The 17,626-nt window shown below is 40.9% G+C and overlaps 3 protein-coding genes across 5 annotated transcripts; 2 read left to right on the forward strand and 1 right to left on the reverse strand.

Moving 5' to 3' along the window:
• The first annotated feature begins 1,388 nt into the window (after positions 1 to 1,388).
• Positions 1,389 to 4,349, forward strand: iba57 (iron-sulfur cluster assembly factor IBA57). Its single transcript, XM_030402397.1, has 4 exons — positions 1,389 to 1,424; positions 1,617 to 2,170; positions 3,194 to 3,543; positions 3,647 to 4,349. Exons 1-4 carry the CDS (start codon positions 1,389 to 1,391, stop codon positions 4,036 to 4,038), a joined length of 1,332 nt encoding a protein of 443 aa, XP_030258257.1. The 3' UTR covers positions 4,039 to 4,349.
• jmjd4 (jumonji domain containing 4) lies at positions 4,347 to 7,460 on the reverse strand. The gene is made up of 6 exons (XM_030402107.1): positions 6,733 to 7,460; positions 5,883 to 6,048; positions 5,659 to 5,784; positions 5,259 to 5,526; positions 5,010 to 5,156; positions 4,347 to 4,901 (listed from the first exon to the last, which is right to left on the reverse strand). Exons 1-6 carry the CDS (start codon positions 6,983 to 6,985, stop codon positions 4,566 to 4,568), a joined length of 1,296 nt encoding a protein of 431 aa, XP_030257967.1. The 5' UTR covers positions 6,986 to 7,460; the 3' UTR covers positions 4,347 to 4,565.
• snap47 (synaptosome associated protein 47) lies at positions 6,833 to 14,501 on the forward strand. Of its 3 annotated transcripts, none has more exons than XM_030402109.1 (5): positions 6,833 to 6,967; positions 7,840 to 8,361; positions 8,487 to 8,995; positions 9,288 to 9,412; positions 11,962 to 14,501. In XM_030402109.1, exons 2-5 carry the CDS (start codon positions 7,865 to 7,867, stop codon positions 12,106 to 12,108), a joined length of 1,278 nt encoding a protein of 425 aa, XP_030257969.1. In that variant the 5' UTR covers positions 6,833 to 6,967; positions 7,840 to 7,864; the 3' UTR covers positions 12,109 to 14,501. The 3 variants fall into 3 exon arrangements, with proteins under 3 accessions (XP_030257969.1, XP_030257968.1, XP_030257970.1); XM_030402108.1 differs by lacking the exon at positions 6,833 to 6,967 and adding an exon at positions 7,436 to 7,709; XM_030402110.1 differs by lacking the exon at positions 6,833 to 6,967 and adding an exon at positions 7,443 to 7,510.
• Positions 14,502 to 17,626: the final 3,125 nt, after the last annotated feature.

Here is a 17,626-nt window from a genome sequence, read left to right on the forward strand (position 1 = left end):
AAATATGGGAAAATACCATAAAAAAGGAAAAAGCAGCCTGTTTCCAGAATCAGATGGAGCAATAAAAATATAAAAACATATTAAAAACAAAGTTTTATTATTAAGAAAAATGTTGAGGGAGTATCTGTAAAAAGAGTGACGATTTTTCCATTTGCTAATTGTTTTGGAAAAGGTAGCATCAGGTTTCAACTGGCAATTACCGTCAATCTAAAGTACATTTGAATAACCCCATAACCACTTATCACTATAACACCCACACATTTTCACTTTCTTTTCTTAGTTATACGCAACGTATCAATATAGTATATATCTGACTGAATTTGATACAACTTCCAGACTCTACCCACCAATGTAAGTTAGGTTTCTTTGTATAGCAAGTGGCACAGTCAGAGAGCCTTTTTGTCTGTGTACACTAAAATTCATTAGTATGGTTACATTCAAGTTAAACATACAGCTATATGACACATATTCATAGATATGCAAAGCATATTCAACAGTCATGGCCATAAAACAATTCACATAACATCCTCAGATCCAGATCTTCTTTAGCAGCACACTAAGTTTGGATTTTAAGTAAGCTATAGGATACATTGAAGCATGAAAGAAATCTTCAAGCCTGTTTTAATAGAAAGGCATCATGTCAAATTCCACGGAGCTTGTTGTTTAAAGTAAGTATTGAAATGATTGATCTGGAGAGCTGCTTCTCATCCTTGTTGAAGAGCTTTTGAAGAGCCAAACGCCTCTGTGGAAGAAGCCATTCAGTGCACTTTCACGTCACTTACTTTGTTTAAACAAACCGGCTTGTATCTTTTAAATCTTTAACCTTGTAATGAGTTACACATTTAGCTCTATGAAAGTTTTACAGCGTTTTACTGAGCAGTTAATGTTTATAGCGCCCCAGTGAGGGGTACGTTATACGCCTGTATGCTGCTCGAATTTCGTCATGATTTACTTAGAATTAACAATCGCACTTTTTATCTTTCAAATCAGATAAGAAAATCTTATTCTTAATTAACAAGAATACTGCCATTACAGAGGGGATTGAGTATTGTAAATGTATAACATTTGACAGGAAATGCAGTTGTTATCATCCTGTATTAGGTTTGTCATTCCTGAATATAATGTATTTTCTAGGAAAAAGGAAAATGCTAATTGTGTATATAAATCTTGGAAAAAAATTGGAATATATGGTTACTCAAGTTGATAAATAGTAAATGATGCTAGAATTACCTGAGAGGTAAAGGTGCTCTTCTTTTCAATATGCATACAATATACATACATGACCTATGATCTAGTCCTAACATACAGTAACTGTAGCTGGTTATACGGCCGGATTTATTTTTATTTTCACCTTTTTTAGTACCTTCTTTTGTGCCGATTTGCCGACCATGTTGATGCTGGTGACATGTATTGAGGGAAACGATGTAATTCACTGTGTGGATTAACACAAAACTAGATGTTTTTCACTTTATCTACAAAGAACAGCGACTTCATTGACTTGTAAAATTATCTTTCAACTTGACAAACGTATGTGTGATTCATGACAAGGTTCAAATGGGATGAAGGTGAGGGTTTACCTTAGCAAATTTACACTTTAAATGTTTGCTTGAGTGTAGAAGGTTCATGCGTCACACCCACAAACGTGCTCCAATATTATCGAGCAGTGCATTGTGGGATTTCAAAATGGAGTCCCTGCAGCGGCTGTCAGGCGCGATGTCCTGTGTTATGTAGCCGACACACTGCCGTTAGCAGGCGGAATATCCTCTTGTCTTCACGCCGAACACGCTCCCGTGACATTACACAAAATGGGGGTTTGGTGTTTTGCCAGAGGTGCGTTCACGTCCGCCGGTTGTCTCGGTGTTTACGCCGGGAAATACACCGGTCGGTATTTGTGCGTCACGTTCCTCTCCGGGGGTTCAGCTCCAGCCGGGACCCGTGTCAGGAGGTACAGCCAGGAGCCGGGTCACGGGAGAGATGTCCCCGGACGGTTTGTATGCTACCACCTGCCTCACAGGACCTTAGTTAAGATCCAGGGAGCAGACACAAGCCCGTTTCTTCAGGGGATCATAACCAATGACATGGAGCTGCTGGAGGAGCCGGGAACCACAGCCATGTACTCACACATGCTAAATGTACAGGGAAGGACACTGTATGACATCATGTTGTACAGGTACAGTAACACTCCACTACACCGTCTAAACCCATGTTCATGTGGTCAGTTAACAGCAGGGAGAGGCCGCTTATCTTGTTATGCAGACGCTGGCACAGACTGTTACACAAACACACCCCTAGGGTGAATGAAGTCAAAGCCAAATTGGAGGACAGTCCAACCTCGAGGTCAGTGAAATGAAGAAAACCTGTTTTTACTTTAGATGCAGAAATTTTATTAACTTTTGCAGTAAATTGAAGATGTCTGAATCTTCCGGAGAAGTGTGTCCTCAGCTGTGCCCCCATGTTGCAAACATACAACAACGATACTCAATAATGCTGCATAACAGATAAAAGGTGCACTATGAAGTTTCATAGTGCATTTTTAAAACTTACTATGCCTTACACATCCCCAAACTGATCCTTTAAACTTTTACCCTTCCTGTGTTAAGTCTCAGCCTGGCATACTTTTCAACAGGACATGACATTCACCAAAAATAGGGAAGTGAGATGCTTTCAAAATGCTTTTACACAAACGTTTTAAAATGGTTGATTGTTTTTCTGCATTATCAGAGAAACAACACGTAAAGACACTCCATGTTCACTTTCAGCTAAGCCAGATTGAAGGACACTACTCCTGAAATTAAAACAATTTGTTTTCTGAACTTAATTATTATATACTATTAATAACTATATCAATTGTTATATAAATATGTTAATCCTTGTGTTTCTTTGTATGTTGATCTGTTGCCTCTGGTGTATAGTTTTTATCCTTGTGAGTTGTAGAGTTGTATTTATGGATTGGGTAAACTGCAAATGATTTTCCTTTTTTAGGGTCAATAAAGGTTTCTGAATCTCAAGAGACACTAGTGTGTTTAGTGTAAACTCTACCTGTCAATACACCTAGAAATAATTGCTCAAAGTGAAAGTGTTCTAACACAATCAAACAATAGCTTGTGGAATTAATTGATTTAATAGATTCTATTTTTTTATGACGATCTTTCATTTTTTAATAACTCACTAAACCTGCTGTATTTCCTTTCAGTCTGAAAGAAGCTAATGCAGGACCTGGTGTTTTCCTGGAGTGTGACCACACAATTAAAGACTCGATCTTGAGACATTTGAAGGTGTACAAGATCCGCAGAAAGGTCAACATAAGCCCCTGTCCAGAGCTTTCTGTCTGGGCGGTGCTTCCCAAGCAGAAGAATGCAGGTCAAGAGGCCAGTAAACCGGAGCTCTTGTCTCCAGACAAAGCTCTGGTATGGGAGACTGATCCTCGAACTCAGGAGATGGGCTGTAGATTGGTGTTGGACAGTCAAGTAGATCCCTTGGATATCATTGCATCATGTCAGAGAGGAGATACAGAGGATTATCATCGACATCGATATGCAATAGGTAAGACTACAACACACGTAGGTCATGTCGAAAGACAAAAGAAGACGACAAATAAGGATTTGGATGCACAGTTTTGTTTATCTCCTCTGCTGTCACTGTCTAGGACTTCCTGAGGGAGTGAAGGACCTCCCCCCTGGAGTGGCGCTACCACTTGAGTCAAATCTCGTCTACATGCAGGGCATCAGCTTCAGCAAGGGCTGTTACATTGGCCAGGAGCTCACAGCCAGGACTCATCACACTGGTGTGGTTCGAAAACGCCTGATGCCTGTACGGTTGTCAGCTCCAGTCCAAGACCTCGAGGAAGGAGCTGCGCTGCAGACACAGTCAGGCAAGCCAGCTGGGAAGCACCGAGCGGGAGTTGGAGAGCTAGGTCTGAGCCTAATCCGCATCGCTCATGCCAAAGAGGTATTGATGCTCAAATCTTCTGATGACGCCACAGTGACACTTGAGGCCTCCGTGCCAGACTGGTGGCCTGAAGACGTGGAAATCAACTGAAGAGGATGTTTCACAGCTCCCTCAAATGTGACATGCATCACATCTGACAAGACTTCTCATTGACAGAACCCTCAAGTACAGTATGCTTACACTGTCATTGCTTAGCAGCTGTATGGCACTAATGCATATTTGTGAGTATTTTTGTTTTGTTTGCAGTAAAAAGAAACAACTTTTAGAAATTGTAAAGCATAATTTCCCACAGAATTATGCTGTAAGAGATCAGTTGCAGCACTAAACAGGATAAACCAACTGTGAATGATATTGGTTCTTGTTAAATAAATATGCACAACAGCGACAAAAAACTCAAATCAGCTTGTGTATTTTTTTCTTTATTTATCCATTTTATCTTTCAGTGCAAAAAAACAAATTCCAAACATTCATAAGCAACATTTGAGACTGCAGTTCATCTCAAAACAAAAGGCATACACCTTTATCATCATCCTTTTTGCACCTTACAAATTGGCACTTTGCATTCAAGCTATCTCCAGGTGATTATTACATTATTGGGACACCACTGACTGAACGGCTTACTCCTGATAAAGGAGATGCTGCCCCCTTGTGGATTGTATGGTGTCCCGAATTTGCTGTAACATGGTTTCTGGCTGCAGAGTCAAAGCTGAATGATCAAGCCGCTTAAAGTCTTCATTGCAGAGAAGGCATTCAATTATGTGGGCCACCCTTTGTAGGTCAAAGGCAGCGTGATAAGGCCCAAGTGTGGTGAGGGTCTCTGAGAGATGCCGTGGGTAATCGGAGGAATCCCCAGAGGAACAAGCGTTCAGGAAAGTCATTCGGTTTCCAGCAATGATTTTCAGGAACGAGGCGAATTCTCCATAGTTGATACCAGAGCAGGCCTTCATGATGACCTGAAAAGTAAGAAACAGCCATGACTTTACATTTGATATAACAAACATTCACAGAAATGTCATGTTTCTTTAAAACATGCAGGCTGAACAGTCTTATCACTAAAGTACCTGGCAGTGCTGATGCCACGAGTCCATTGTGTTTCTCCACTCGTTTATCTCTTTTTGAACAGACGATAGCTCATTCTGAAGGAACTGCCACATGATGTCTATGTTGCAGCCATTCAACCAGTTATGATTAATAGAAATAGTGTCCTCCTGTCAGACAGTAAGTAGAGAGAAGTCCTATGTTAGAATAAGATCAAAGATTACAATGTATAATAAGTCATTTGGATTTTCTCTAACCTTTACAGCTCTTACCAGATTGTAAACTTGATGGTGCCAGCCACTGGGCACGAAAATGATTTCACCTGCCTCTTGAATTATTTCAAGAGGCTGACAGGCTTCTTCGGAGTGTGGGAAAAGGCCTCTGTCTCGAAGTTCAGCTGACGTTACATCGTAAGGGAGGTTGCCGTGAGTGTCTCGTAAAAACTCCTCCTGACCTGGAGGGTACAGGAGCCATTTCTTTCTGCCACAAATGTTTGCAGACCAGCTGTAGGAGCGGAACACGTCAGCGTGGAATGGGGTCCTGGTGATGACAAAGTACATCATAATGTATGAAAAACCAAAACCAAAATAATAAAGGACACCGAGATTACTTTAAATGAAAAAACAAGTTATATTCTGGATTCTGCAAATGTTATTTTGAATTTTTTCACACCATGAGCCTTTAGGTCCCATGTAGACAAACCGGTAGTCGTCCACTTCAAGCGTATCCCAGTATTCATTTAGCCAGTCAGAAGAAAAGAAGACTGGTGTGGTGTAAACATTGTGTTCTGGAAAGTCCCTGATGAAAAATAACATCAAAATCATCATGGGTGGTTATGTATTTAGTATGTTGTTTTGTATGAAAGAAAGTATTGTTTAATAAGCATTGACTGATACCTTGACATGTGCCAGTCTTTAAGATAGAGACATCCTTTAGGCGATGAGTGGCCATTCTGGATGTATTCCTTCCAGTAGTGTATGAATTCTTTGAAAGGCATAACTTGTTTAGGATTCGCATTGTATTCCTTTGCATTGCAGTTTGCAACAGGAACAGGAGTCTCATCTGTAACGAAAAGGAAATAAATGACAGAACATGAGATCTGTCATTGCAGCAGCAGTTGCCTTACGATATATAGTAGTTGGTTACAGAATAAGTACACCCAAACCGAAAAATCCGCCATTATTTACTTATGCTAATGGAGAGTACAGGGAATATTTGACCACAAAACATTTCTGGAGCTTCACAGTAAAACAGCGTTCCAAAACAACTAAAGTAGATGGGGACTTGTTTTAAAACATAACAAAATCAACCGAAGAAAAAAACACCTACAATTGCTTCAAACAGCTCGTCTGCAGTAATCAAAGTCTCTGGACATCCCAAGATCCCAATTTGACACCCTCGCAGCAGCTGCAGTCAAGATTTCGGCCAATAAACGTGTGTGACATAAAAACAAAAACATTCTCAAATCAATTTGGGAATAACATCAGATGAGCTGTATAGGTTTCTATTTGTTTTTTTTCAGTTGTTTTCTTTACATTTTAAGACAAGTCCCCATCTTCAGGTGTTTCATAGAATATGGTAAAATGCTGTTTTTTGCTGTGAAGCTCCAAATGTCTTCTGTGGATGATGAAACTTCATTCAATGTTCGAATTGCATCGGGGTCAGAGTAGGTACAGACTAATTTTTTTTTTTTCATTTTTGGGTGAATTCATCCTTTAAGGCATTAGACATAAAACTGTTATTTACCAAACTCCTGCAGCAGCTTCTGGAAATTAGGCTTCCCCTCCTCAGACACCCATTGCTTCCTACACTTCCAGTCCTCTGTAAACCTTCTTGAAAACATACATGGGTGATTGGGAAGGAGGTATTTCTTGAAAAACTTAGAATAGCTCAGCTCCTTGTCGATGTAATCCACAAAATGTGACGACCAGAACTGTTCATACGACTGTCTGGGTATTTTGACCAGGCTGCAGCAGTTACGGTACGCCTCCCTGTCCATGATGGTAAACAAGACCTCGGCTAGCTTAGCTTAGCTTAGCTTAGTTTAGCTAGCTGTCACCGCTTTGACAGCAAGACAACGGTGAGGAGAAGCTAGCGAGTCGACTGGATTGACATTACATATCACACATATTTTCAGTTTTTCTGTCCAGCTTTGTCTAAACGGGGCTAGAAAACTACAATCATGCTAAAACCTATTTTTTTTCCTATGTTGACAACAAATCGCTGCATCCCGAAGATTGCAGGTTACAACTCCTGAACGACGCACATAAAATACCGCCGCTGTTTAACTAATTATTACCACTACTGCCTGTATTAACGTTACAATATATCCAATGCTAATTGTGCTTGCTATAATAGCTGATTCAGAAACCGCCGTCCGAGCTAACAATCATAATTTCTGCAAAACCTTGTCGTGATAGCCGTTTCTGACAGCAGCTTTTTCACGTCGGACAGTAAATACAGCCGCACTTGTGTGTGACGTCACTTCCGTAATAAACAGCACCGATACTGAGAACAGTATGAGGTAACGTAATGCTCAACCCGGTAGGAAAATGTCGTTTAATGTGCTGTGGGACGAATATAACTTCACCAGAGAGCAGTGACACATGTTAAGAGGATTTATAACGTTATAATGACGCACTCGTAATGCAGTCAGCTGGATAGAAAGCTGCCAGTGAACGCCTCATCTGAGCTCATCTGCAAACTGGATCTGTTATTATTAAGTATGTTCGCCGCCAGCACAAGGAGATTATGTAGTATAATGTATTTAAAATGTAATTGTAGAATAAAACAGCAACAGTGTGCGTGTGTGTATGGAACATTTGTAATATTTAAGCTTATCTGTTCCTCCAGGTCATAAAGTCTATCTCCTTTCAAAATGAGCCGGGACGTCCCCATCCACAGCTGGCCTGGCTCCTATTACATCAACAGTGAGAAGAAGTGGGAAAATGGCACCCTGTCCCTCACCAGGACCACGGTGCGCTTCGTCTCTAACCAGAGCAAGGAGAGCCTCGCCAGCTTCCGCCTCTCCAGGATCATGGAGATCAAGATGGAGTCGTCCAGCTTCATCTTCAGCACTCTCACTGTGCTTGAAGAGGGCAATGTGAAGCACTGGTTTGGCTCCCTTAAGCCCAACAGGGTGGTGGTTTATAATGTGTTGGAGCATTTCTGGAGAGAACGCCTTCTGTCCCCGAGCTCAGAGGTCCGGGGGGCAGAATCTCAACCCTCCAAAGGCAGAGAACTGATCAACCTGGTGGCAGGGGCCCAGAGAAGACTGGAGGACACAGGCAGAGTCCTCAGCCACCAAGGAGAGCAATTTGATGATATGATGCAGGGACTGGAGAAGATTGACTCCGATCTGGGCGTGGCTGATAAGTAATTATCTAAATATTTCCTGACTTGCTATGATATTGACTGCTCTAACTAAAAAAGCCTGATGTTTTAGTTAAACAAGTCACACACTCTCATGACTTCTTCCTTCCTCTTTGTCTCCACTGCAGACTTTTGTCAGAGCTGGAGTCTCCTTCCTGGTGGCCTTTTGGTAAACTCCCCTGGAAGGCTCAGCAGGAGGCCAAAGCTGAGGACGCCGCAAGGGCTGCAGTTGTAGCCGCTGCTGCGGCTAGCAAAGGGTCCAGTAGAAATAGGGTGATTGCAAGCATCCCAGCTGTAGTGACCAAAGGCGGGGACTCAGACTTAAAACCTGGATGCTTGCTGGTGTTGGTGTCCTCACTGGAGGTGCGAGACACAAATTGCCAACTCCTTCACCGCTTCGAAAGGAATGAAATCGACGAAATCAGAGTGCACACTCCTTATGAGATCACTGTTAGACAACGGTTTATTGGGAAGCCAGATATATGCTACAGGTTCCTGTCTGCCAAGATGCCAGAGGCCATGGCAGTGTTAGATATGCAGTACAAGAAGAAGGTGGAGTTCACTAGTGAATACACCGCTTTCAGAGCAACTCCAGTTTCATCTCCATGTGACGCAGAAGGGCGAAGCTTGAATGAAGGTAAGGAACAGATCATATCAATAAAGTCTTCCTTATTTCAGTTTCCATGTCTTGAAAAAAAATGACCACTAAGTGGCAGTAAAGCTCTATATTTCCCCCTCTGTATATTTATAGGTGTAGCCACATGTCAAAACATTTCATCCACAGTTATTGGTGTCTCTCCTTGACAGAAATGTGTTTTGATGAGTCACTTCATCCTGATTGCCTCAGTCGCTTTGAGTTTAATGTCTGGTTTCCTCAAAAGCAACATATGCACTCTGCACTTTTTCACCATCTCCACCCATGGAGTCAGGTTTGCAGCAGGGGTGCCAAGAGACAGAGCTGCCACTGGAGGTCCCAGCAGGAGAACTGTCCCAGTTGCAGGTGCAAGTCCTCCAGCCATGTGTCAGCGAGGCTGAGGCCCAGGAACTCAAGCAGGTGAGAACTGAATGAATCTACGACATCCACCAATGTGGCATTTTTATGATTTTCATATTTGCTTATGTATTTTTATATTTTATAATAAAAAAACTCTTTGGTTTTAGTAACATGTATTTTCATAGTTCCATTCCAAACCACAATTCACCATAATGATTTTAATTTTTTATCCTGTATATTTAAAATGTTATTCAGTGAGACCACAAACCAAAGTCCATCCTGGTTTTAAGAGAGGGAAAGAAACCTGTTCTGTCATTTGGTCAGACTTTACAACGTCTTTCCATTCAGAAGCTCGCAACACTGAGAAATGTTACAGACACGGTCTGTGGTGGCAAGACCTACACAGTGACGCAAATCCAAACCTATGATTCAGACTTTTTTTTTTGTATGTGACACACTTTTCCAGGTAAGACATTTCATGTAAAATCATTTCAGGAGACTACTTGTTTTCATTTCAACCTATAGTTATACATCATATACAGTATTAAGTCTAATGAATGGATGTAGACTTAGATTAAAGCTTGTTGATGTAGGTTCTAGACAATAATGTGAACACCTTCTACACAGAAGGTACAAAATCATCATTGCAATCACCGATAAGAAGGTATCAGGGTGAATGCACGTTAGAACTGTAGGAGCCATGTGCTTTTGAAGATTTTGTCTTTTGTTGCTTTTGCTATAGATTGTTGTTTGTTGTTTTCTGGAAGTGTCATTTCTATATCTTGGCGTTTCACTAGTTTCATCTTGCAAGGCTAACCATAAATCAGGCCACCCAATTTATCTGTCGGGCTGTAAGCACTTTGTTGTTCAATGGCTCTGATTGAAAATATTTCTGAAAGGATAATAATGAAACTAACAAACTAAGTAGTTATGGCTAACAGATACTGGGCACTTCCTTATGAGACCCACCTTTGTTGCAGTGTTATCCACTGTGGTTTTTGTAACATAAAAGCCTACTTCATGGTACATTGTTTTGTCTACCCACTACATAGATCATATCTTGAACAAGGCATTGCTAACACTGTATACCTAATATTTAGTTAATTATTGTGTGTAATAACAATGTGCAGTGTTTCAGTGTTTTGTTTTTTTTGTGTCTGTGTAATCATTTTTCAAACACATTTATCATCGCAGGAACAGAATCGGGCCAGTCATACAGGTTGGCTCGTCTATTGTGTTTATAAATGGCGTATTGTCTGCAGCTGATAATGCTGCAAACTTCAAAGGCTGCCAATTTGGACTTAATGCTACACTGCTGGACACGCCCTACTCCGAATGTAATTCATGTCCAGATTAGAATCTACAGTGGGGCTACCTCCACAGACAGTCCCTCAGTTTCATGTCCTGCCCTAAGTGCTTTAGCAAATATTCCCCTTTGTCCAGGCATTTTTATACAAGTATTAGCGTCTGTGGCTTGAAATTCCTACTTGTCAACAATGCAAACACATAAGAACGGGGAGGCATTTTTTTCGATTACATTCGCTGTTTTTCTCCGTTAACTCACAGTCCTGAAATCACCCAACTCACACACAAGACACTCAGCATTTTCGCTCATGTATTTTTCCATTAGCTCTAGCCTAAATGTTTAATTTTAGGGGTTTTCTACTTGACTTGGGTCCTCGAACCATCGCATAAGCAGCAGCTAAAAATATTCATTTTCTGTGTTTTTCTATGACACACCAAACTCCTGCGAACATTAACGGCGAGGTGTGATTCAGTCATGTTCTCCCAGATGAAATTGTGAAGTCGCAGACCCGAGTGAGTGAATACAGTTGTTCCACGGTGTGTATTGACACACTATCTGTTTTTCAAACTGCTGTCTGGAACTGTTTCTGCACTCAACTGCAATGTCCAGTGAAAACTGACATAATGTCCGCGTGTGTGTGTGTGTGTGTGTGTGTGAGAGAGAGAAAGCGCACGTGTAGCATAACATAATATTAGTTTAGAAACCGTGGTGGTGGGGTTTGGAGGAGTGTTTATTAGGTTTTGCTTGGCACATTGTCGTATATTTAAGTTGTTCCATCAACCATAACATACACAGTTGTTGGACTACGGAGATGTAGTCACAGTAACCCACAGAGAGCAGAAAACAGTATTGTATGATATCAGTGATCCCAGGAGATAAGCCAAGACTTCATACGCTGCATAATATGAACTATTACCATATCTGCCACGTGAGCAGCTGTTATTGAATCACGGTTGGTGTTGAATTGTAAAGTTTGCAGATGTTGAGCAGCAGGCGATTGTCTTTTTGTCAAAGGGAGGATAAAACTGAATTAAATGAAAATTTCACTGTCATCTACTCCTCGTTCCCTGTTCTCACTAACACACTCTCTTTCTAACTCCCTGACCCCGTCTTTACACCTCTCCACATATGGTCCGCATGTTCCAGCCCGTAACTGCTTACCAAATTTCTATACGTTTCAGTATTTAATCTTCTTTTATTTGTGTCCTGCTCCTCAGTTGTCCGTGCGCACTGAGGGCCGGTGTCTAATTACTTAAACAAATGAGTGTGTGTGTGTGAGTATTGGACTGTGTGTGTTTTGCAGATGCTGATGCAGCTGAAGAACCTCGCCCTGGAGGCAGAGACGGAGCTGGAAAGACAAGATGAAGTTCTGGACGTCCTGACGAGCTCCACTGACCGATCCACCATGCACATAGAGAAGCACACCTGCCGCATGAAGAGACTGCTGTAGCTTAGCCGTCCAGCAGACATGATGCTGTCAACACGTCCTCCCTGAGAAATGCACTGTAAGTTTCCTTATTGTCCTCATAGGATTGGAGCAGTGTGAGAACACTGGAATAGAGCAGTAGGGGTTTCATTTAGGGTCAGTGATCTCTGGGATGTGCATTTCTACAGAAATATATGAAAATCAACATATTTTTAAGTGTGTTCTAAACAGTGGTTCTTTCTTTTAGACAGTCATTTTTCTTTATATGTTATTAAATTATTTGAAACAATTCAGACATATGTGACGGAGATAAATGACCCCTCTGAAGGCGAGTCCTGCAGCACCGAGCGATTGTGGCTAGTACTGTTAGCAATATGTTTGTCTTTGATGGTATGATCTATTTCATGTATTTACTTTTTTGGAGTTGCCATGTGGAAACAATATTCTTGGTTCAAATCATGTGGAAAGAAAGAAAGAAAGAGAAAGAAAGACAGACAGACAGACAGACAGACAGACAGACAGAAAGAAAGAAAGCTGTTGGAATTTTACCAAAAAGGGCACCTGATTGCCACAGAGGACCACAAATCCACCCAGCATGAGATTCAGTGTGTGGTCATGGTGCTCATGGCTCAGCTCAACTGAATGAAAAGAACCCCACAGGTGTTCGTAGTGGGAAGCCGATGCGGGATCACATTAATGTTGCACTTGTACGGTAGCTGCACCCATTTCACAGTACATACGGTATGACGCAATTCTCATTATCATCAGTGACGATGGCAAATGTTTTGTTTGTTCATTTAATTGTGTGTTTTGTTTTTGTGTTTTATTTATGTTAATGTGATTTTTTTTTTCCAAATAACACTAATACGGTAGAATCCAATACCATATATAAGTATATGTAAACTGTATTATAACTGTCAATTTCTTGTATGTTGATGCAACTCCAGATCACATCCTTGTCTGTGCACTTGTGACTCTTACTGATTGGTCCTGGCAACTGGCTGAGATTTGGGGGAATAGCATGAATCCTCGCTGCATGTCATGCCTGCTTAGTAAAGCAGATATTAAAAAATAAGAAGCTGACTCTTTAAGAAACGGAGGAGACACACGTAGCAGTTTTTAAGTGCCAAATGGATACTGGAAAAAGGGAAAAGAAAATAATTAGTCTATTCTCTCTGCACACACAGATTTAAAACAAACAGCATGTTGTTTCCATATGTGTAACTTGTAAGACAGATGTTGTGGGATAACACAATTTGTAAGAGTGAAGACACTGATATGATCCTCTACAGCACAGTTGCCAGTATAAAATGTTTCTCATTCTACATTTCTGCAAACCACAGAAACGTTAAGTTTGTACGTTTCCATACACGCCAAATTCATTTTTTTTTTTCAGAATACATACATATGAGCAGATTTCCTTATGAGGAGGAGGAGAGGATGGCAGTAGCGTAACATCTACCAGGCGAAAAAAACACCTCTGCTAAAGACTAGGGTTGTTGTTGGTCATTTTTGTTGTGACAAATGGCACTTAACCAGACCTTAAACGCAGCATTAACACAACATGAAATTGAAAATTGAACATGAAGAAGTGGAAAAGTTTAAACATATCTGTGATTTGCAGAAACGTACATTGCCAACATTAACTCTGGCAATTTGGGTTGTGTCAATACGGTCAAATAGTTTCCCAGTCAGATAACATGCAAGTAATAGGCTGACAGGTAAAGCTTTCCAGTGTCAACACAACATTATCTGTGCTGATGATGATGTACTGCCATTCCTCCTATTTAGAACCATTTCTGTCCTGATGATTTCTCTCTCAGGTCCTAACTGTCGCTTATCCCCTCTGGACACGGTTTCCCTTTGGCTTAATGTTGCATGTCTAAATATTATAGCTCTGTAATGCATCAAGTGGAATCTCCCATACATATTTATGTATATATATATATACATAAAGCAGAAGACTGTACATGTGTAATTAAGTTCTGATGATAGACCCTCTCTGTTTTTTCATATTATATAGGTCCACATCTACTGTATATGTCTCACTAAAGATTGGTACTATTCTACATCTGTGTTATCTGTAAATGGCTGAAAAATGTATTGTAATTCCGTGATTTTATTGTGGTTTGTTATCATGGTGAATTTGCAATTCGCTGAAATATCTTTACCGTGTTTTAAAATCAGGCTTCTTCTTGTTGATGGTAACACATTTATCTTGACACTGGATATACTGTAACTAAATGATTAGATCTATACATGACTGGGAAATTACATCTGCACATTTCTTATAGCAAACAATAAATGAATAAATGAAGCAAAACACCTGGCATTGTAGGTTTTGGGATAAATTTCTTTTTATCGGCTTATAAGTCATTATTGAAAGTAAAATGCAATAAAATTCTCAAATGATCGCACACTTGATCAGCAGTTTGTTTATTCAGAAAAGACCAGTTGCAGCTGTTTTTAACAAAAAACGCTTGTAGGAGTCCACTGTGAACTAACTTCTCAGTACCAAACGACAGACAGACAAAGCGAGGGACAGACTGGTGAACATGGCTGAGCATTTCACAGATAAATACCTTGTATTATCTTTGGTTGGTGGTGGAGACCAAAACAGCGCTAAAAGGCGTGGAAATTGAGCTCCAAGTGAATCGTGGCTCAATATTAACGATGCAGAAGGACAGAGTTTATAACAATTCTCTATAATACACTAATGTATTTTAAAGAGTATGCTTGTCCCCTGAACCTAACAACATCAATTTGCTTGAGTTTGAGTATAGCGTTGGCAGCATCCAGTTTCCTTATTTATGAACTAAAAGATACAAACTTTATTCTATGAGACAGTGTTAAGTATGTTCTATTTTCACCCCCAGTTTACGTTGGTTTGAAGATAAGTCCTCAACAGGCATCTATTCGTAATCCTCAACTATATATTGGGAACATGTGGCTCCCACTAGTTGAGCATTTTTAGCTTTTGCTAACAGTTGGATATGGGTTTTATCATCCTTTTAACACTAGACAAGTGCCCAGGAAAGATTCTTAACAACCGTTTGACTGAATTCAGCAGATAACTTGAGAATGAAATCCTGGCATAAAATAGCCATTAAAGCCAAAGAAACATTATTTCAAGAAAAATGATACAGTCTATATTTTACTTTAATTGCTGTTGGATTTATTGGAAAAACAGTTTCCCGACTGAAACTTCACACAAATGCCCTCTCAAGTTAGAACAACCACTCGAAAGGCAGAGAAAATTTTGGTATGCGATTTGCGGAGTTGACGCTGAAACATGGCGGACAAAAGTAATCATTGGGTTATTGGTCAGAAAATTTTACCAAAGTCATGTATTGTATAGCCACTGTATCCTTCCCTTTGCTCCTCCGTGTCACAAATGCTGTAAAGAGCTGTATTGTTTAAACAATCAGCAATAAAGTGAAAAAAAACTTATTTTTGGCATCCACGTTGCTCCCACCTTCCGACATGATGTACATAAACACCCCAAAGTCGCAAGAATGGCTTCCCAAATCAGGACATGGGACTATCCAAGGAGCATGTGAATACAGCATATGATGAAGACCCACATGACATCAAAACATTGGTACATTGATAAAGTTTGTTGCCTTGGATCGTGTGATCAATTATACTCTGAGACCATCAGACAGGCTGTCAACTCCATGGGAAGAAGTTAAGTGTGTTTTTAAAAAAAAAAAAAAAAAGTTTTCATTAGTTTGGAAGAACTCAAAGGCTCCCCAATCCTAACCAGGCTGCACGTCCTGACAAACAGTCAACAGGCAACGCCCCTCACAGTCGGCTCCCATGTGACAAATTGCAAGACAGAATATCAAAACACGTGCAAATTCGAAGCGGATGTTAATTACTGTTTCAGCCGCTGTGCATGCTGTTGTGTGGAAACGGCTCACTTTATATGCTCTACTATTATAACATCCTGTTGGCACCGGGACTGTTGGCATCGGCTGACCACCCCCGTCGGGCCGCTTTCACCGAAGGGGGGGACTACTTCATGTCAACAGCGCACCAGATTTGATTTGGCAAGTGGCTGAGCACTCAATTATGAATCAGGAAGACGCCTTGCACAGAGGGGTTTGAAAGGAGACCGACAGCCTCACTCAACAGTCTGGTCCCAGTTAGCATGAACTTATCACTTCTATTAAACAAAGCCCACCATGAAAGATGTGAGACTGAAAGCACAAGCACATGGTAACACTAAAGGGATGCCTAGTTATGACATTATGAAAAGTTCTTCCAGCACGGTTGAAACTGTTTTCACTGTCGACTGTTTATTTCTGTTGATCTGAGTGATAAACATTGAGATTTTGGAAGTCCCAAACTCCAGAAGCACACCACATGGTTATGTGAATTCCAACCCTTAAAAAAGGTTAGGGAAATAGAGCACACACTGGCGTGGTTTTGAAGCAGCCTTGCAATACGAGGAAGTGGTGGCGGTCTCGTCTGACCACAGATACATGAGATCCGGCTTTGCCTTCCTAACGGATGGTATGGAGACACGAGGGATTTTGCTGGCCTTGACTTCCAAGTCTGTTTACTTGATAGTTCTGCGGCGACCGCTCTCATTCGAGGAGCGTGTCTCCATTGATGGCCAATCAATCAACTCTGGCTGGGAAAAAGGCAGCCCAAGTTTGTGGGCTACGAGGGCACATATGTGTTGCACTGCAGTCCAAAATATGGAGCCATGTGACTGCAGTACAAATAGACTGGAGTCATCGTCCACAGGATGATTTTTCTGTCTGTAACTTCACTCACTCGCTTCTACTTCTTGCTATATTTGTTGAAAAAATGCAGCAATTCTCTTTCAAAGTCATGCTTTTATTTTGATGATGTATGCATATGTAGCGATGCACATCAATTACACACGTGAGTAACTGTTGATGTTGAGCAGACCAAGAATATCAGCAGCATGTTCAGAGGTTTAACTTCCAGTACACGATTAGACTATGTCTCAGTCTAATGGCCTGATTTTTGACTCACGTCCTGGCTGGCTTCTTACTCGTGCAGGTGTTTCTGGGTTTCCTTTTGCTCAGGGAGTTTCTGGTTTCAGGAAATCAGGCCTGTTGGTTAATGTTAGAACTGGGAGAAAACGTTCCTGGAAGGAAGGTGCTTGAGTCCAACCAGGGGGTGTATATGTAGTCTGCAGCATAAAGTGATATGACACTTGGCATCAACATCATGGTCTCGTCTCTGGCTATCAGCGTGGTAACATTTTCCCATTTTATTCCACAGGCATAAGTAAACCAGTGGATTTACATTTCACTCTATTTCCTGTGAATATACATTCTTTGCTCATACATTGTTTTGGATTCGGATCCTTCTTTGGTTTAGTCAAACCATAAATATGCTCTGCGTGGCTGTTAATATGGTACTTTCCCAGATGCTGAGCTGCATGATGATATCATGTGCTCTTGCACTTATTGTTATGTTTTCCTTGGTCTTTCAGACGCTCTTTGGTTTTCTGGCTTGTGTTTCACAAACTTTTCTCATTTCTATGCGACGGAGTTAACAG

The sequence above is a fragment of the Sparus aurata genome, chromosome 21, assembly GCF_900880675.1.
Source record: "Sparus aurata chromosome 21, fSpaAur1.1, whole genome shotgun sequence".
NCBI lineage: Eukaryota > Metazoa > Chordata > Actinopteri > Spariformes > Sparidae > Sparus > Sparus aurata.

What these genes read in the sequence shown, in the direction of transcription:
- jmjd4 (XM_030402107.1), bottom strand. Translation starts at nt 6,985, where the DNA reads ATGGACAGGGAGGCGTACCGTAACTGCTGCAGCCTGGTCAAAATACCC. An exon ending in ATGGGACCTAAAGGCTCATG is followed by an intron (nt 5,527 to 5,658) that starts GTGTGAAAAAAT and finishes TGTCATCACCAG; the next exon opens with GACCCCATTCCACGCTGACG. An exon ending in CGTGGCATCAGCACTGCCAG is followed by an intron (nt 4,902 to 5,009) that starts GTACTTTAGTGA and finishes CTTACTTTTCAG; the next exon opens with GTCATCATGAAGGCCTGCTC.
- iba57 (XM_030402397.1), top strand. Translation starts at nt 1,389, where the DNA reads ATGTTGATGCTGGTGACATGTATTGAGGGAAACGAT. An exon ending in CATGTATTGAGGGAAACGAT is followed by an intron (nt 1,425 to 1,616) that starts GTAATTCACTGT and finishes GCTTGAGTGTAG; the next exon opens with AAGGTTCATGCGTCACACCC. An exon ending in TATGACATCATGTTGTACAG is followed by an intron (nt 2,171 to 3,193) that starts GTACAGTAACAC and finishes ATTTCCTTTCAG; the next exon opens with TCTGAAAGAAGCTAATGCAG.
- snap47 (XM_030402109.1), top strand. Translation starts at nt 7,865, where the DNA reads ATGAGCCGGGACGTCCCCATCCACAGCTGGCCTGGCTCCTATTACATC. An exon ending in AGGGCGAAGCTTGAATGAAG is followed by an intron (nt 8,996 to 9,287) that starts GTAAGGAACAGA and finishes CCATGGAGTCAG; the next exon opens with GTTTGCAGCAGGGGTGCCAA. An exon ending in AGGCCCAGGAACTCAAGCAG is followed by an intron (nt 9,413 to 11,961) that starts GTGAGAACTGAA and finishes TGTGTTTTGCAG; the next exon opens with ATGCTGATGCAGCTGAAGAA.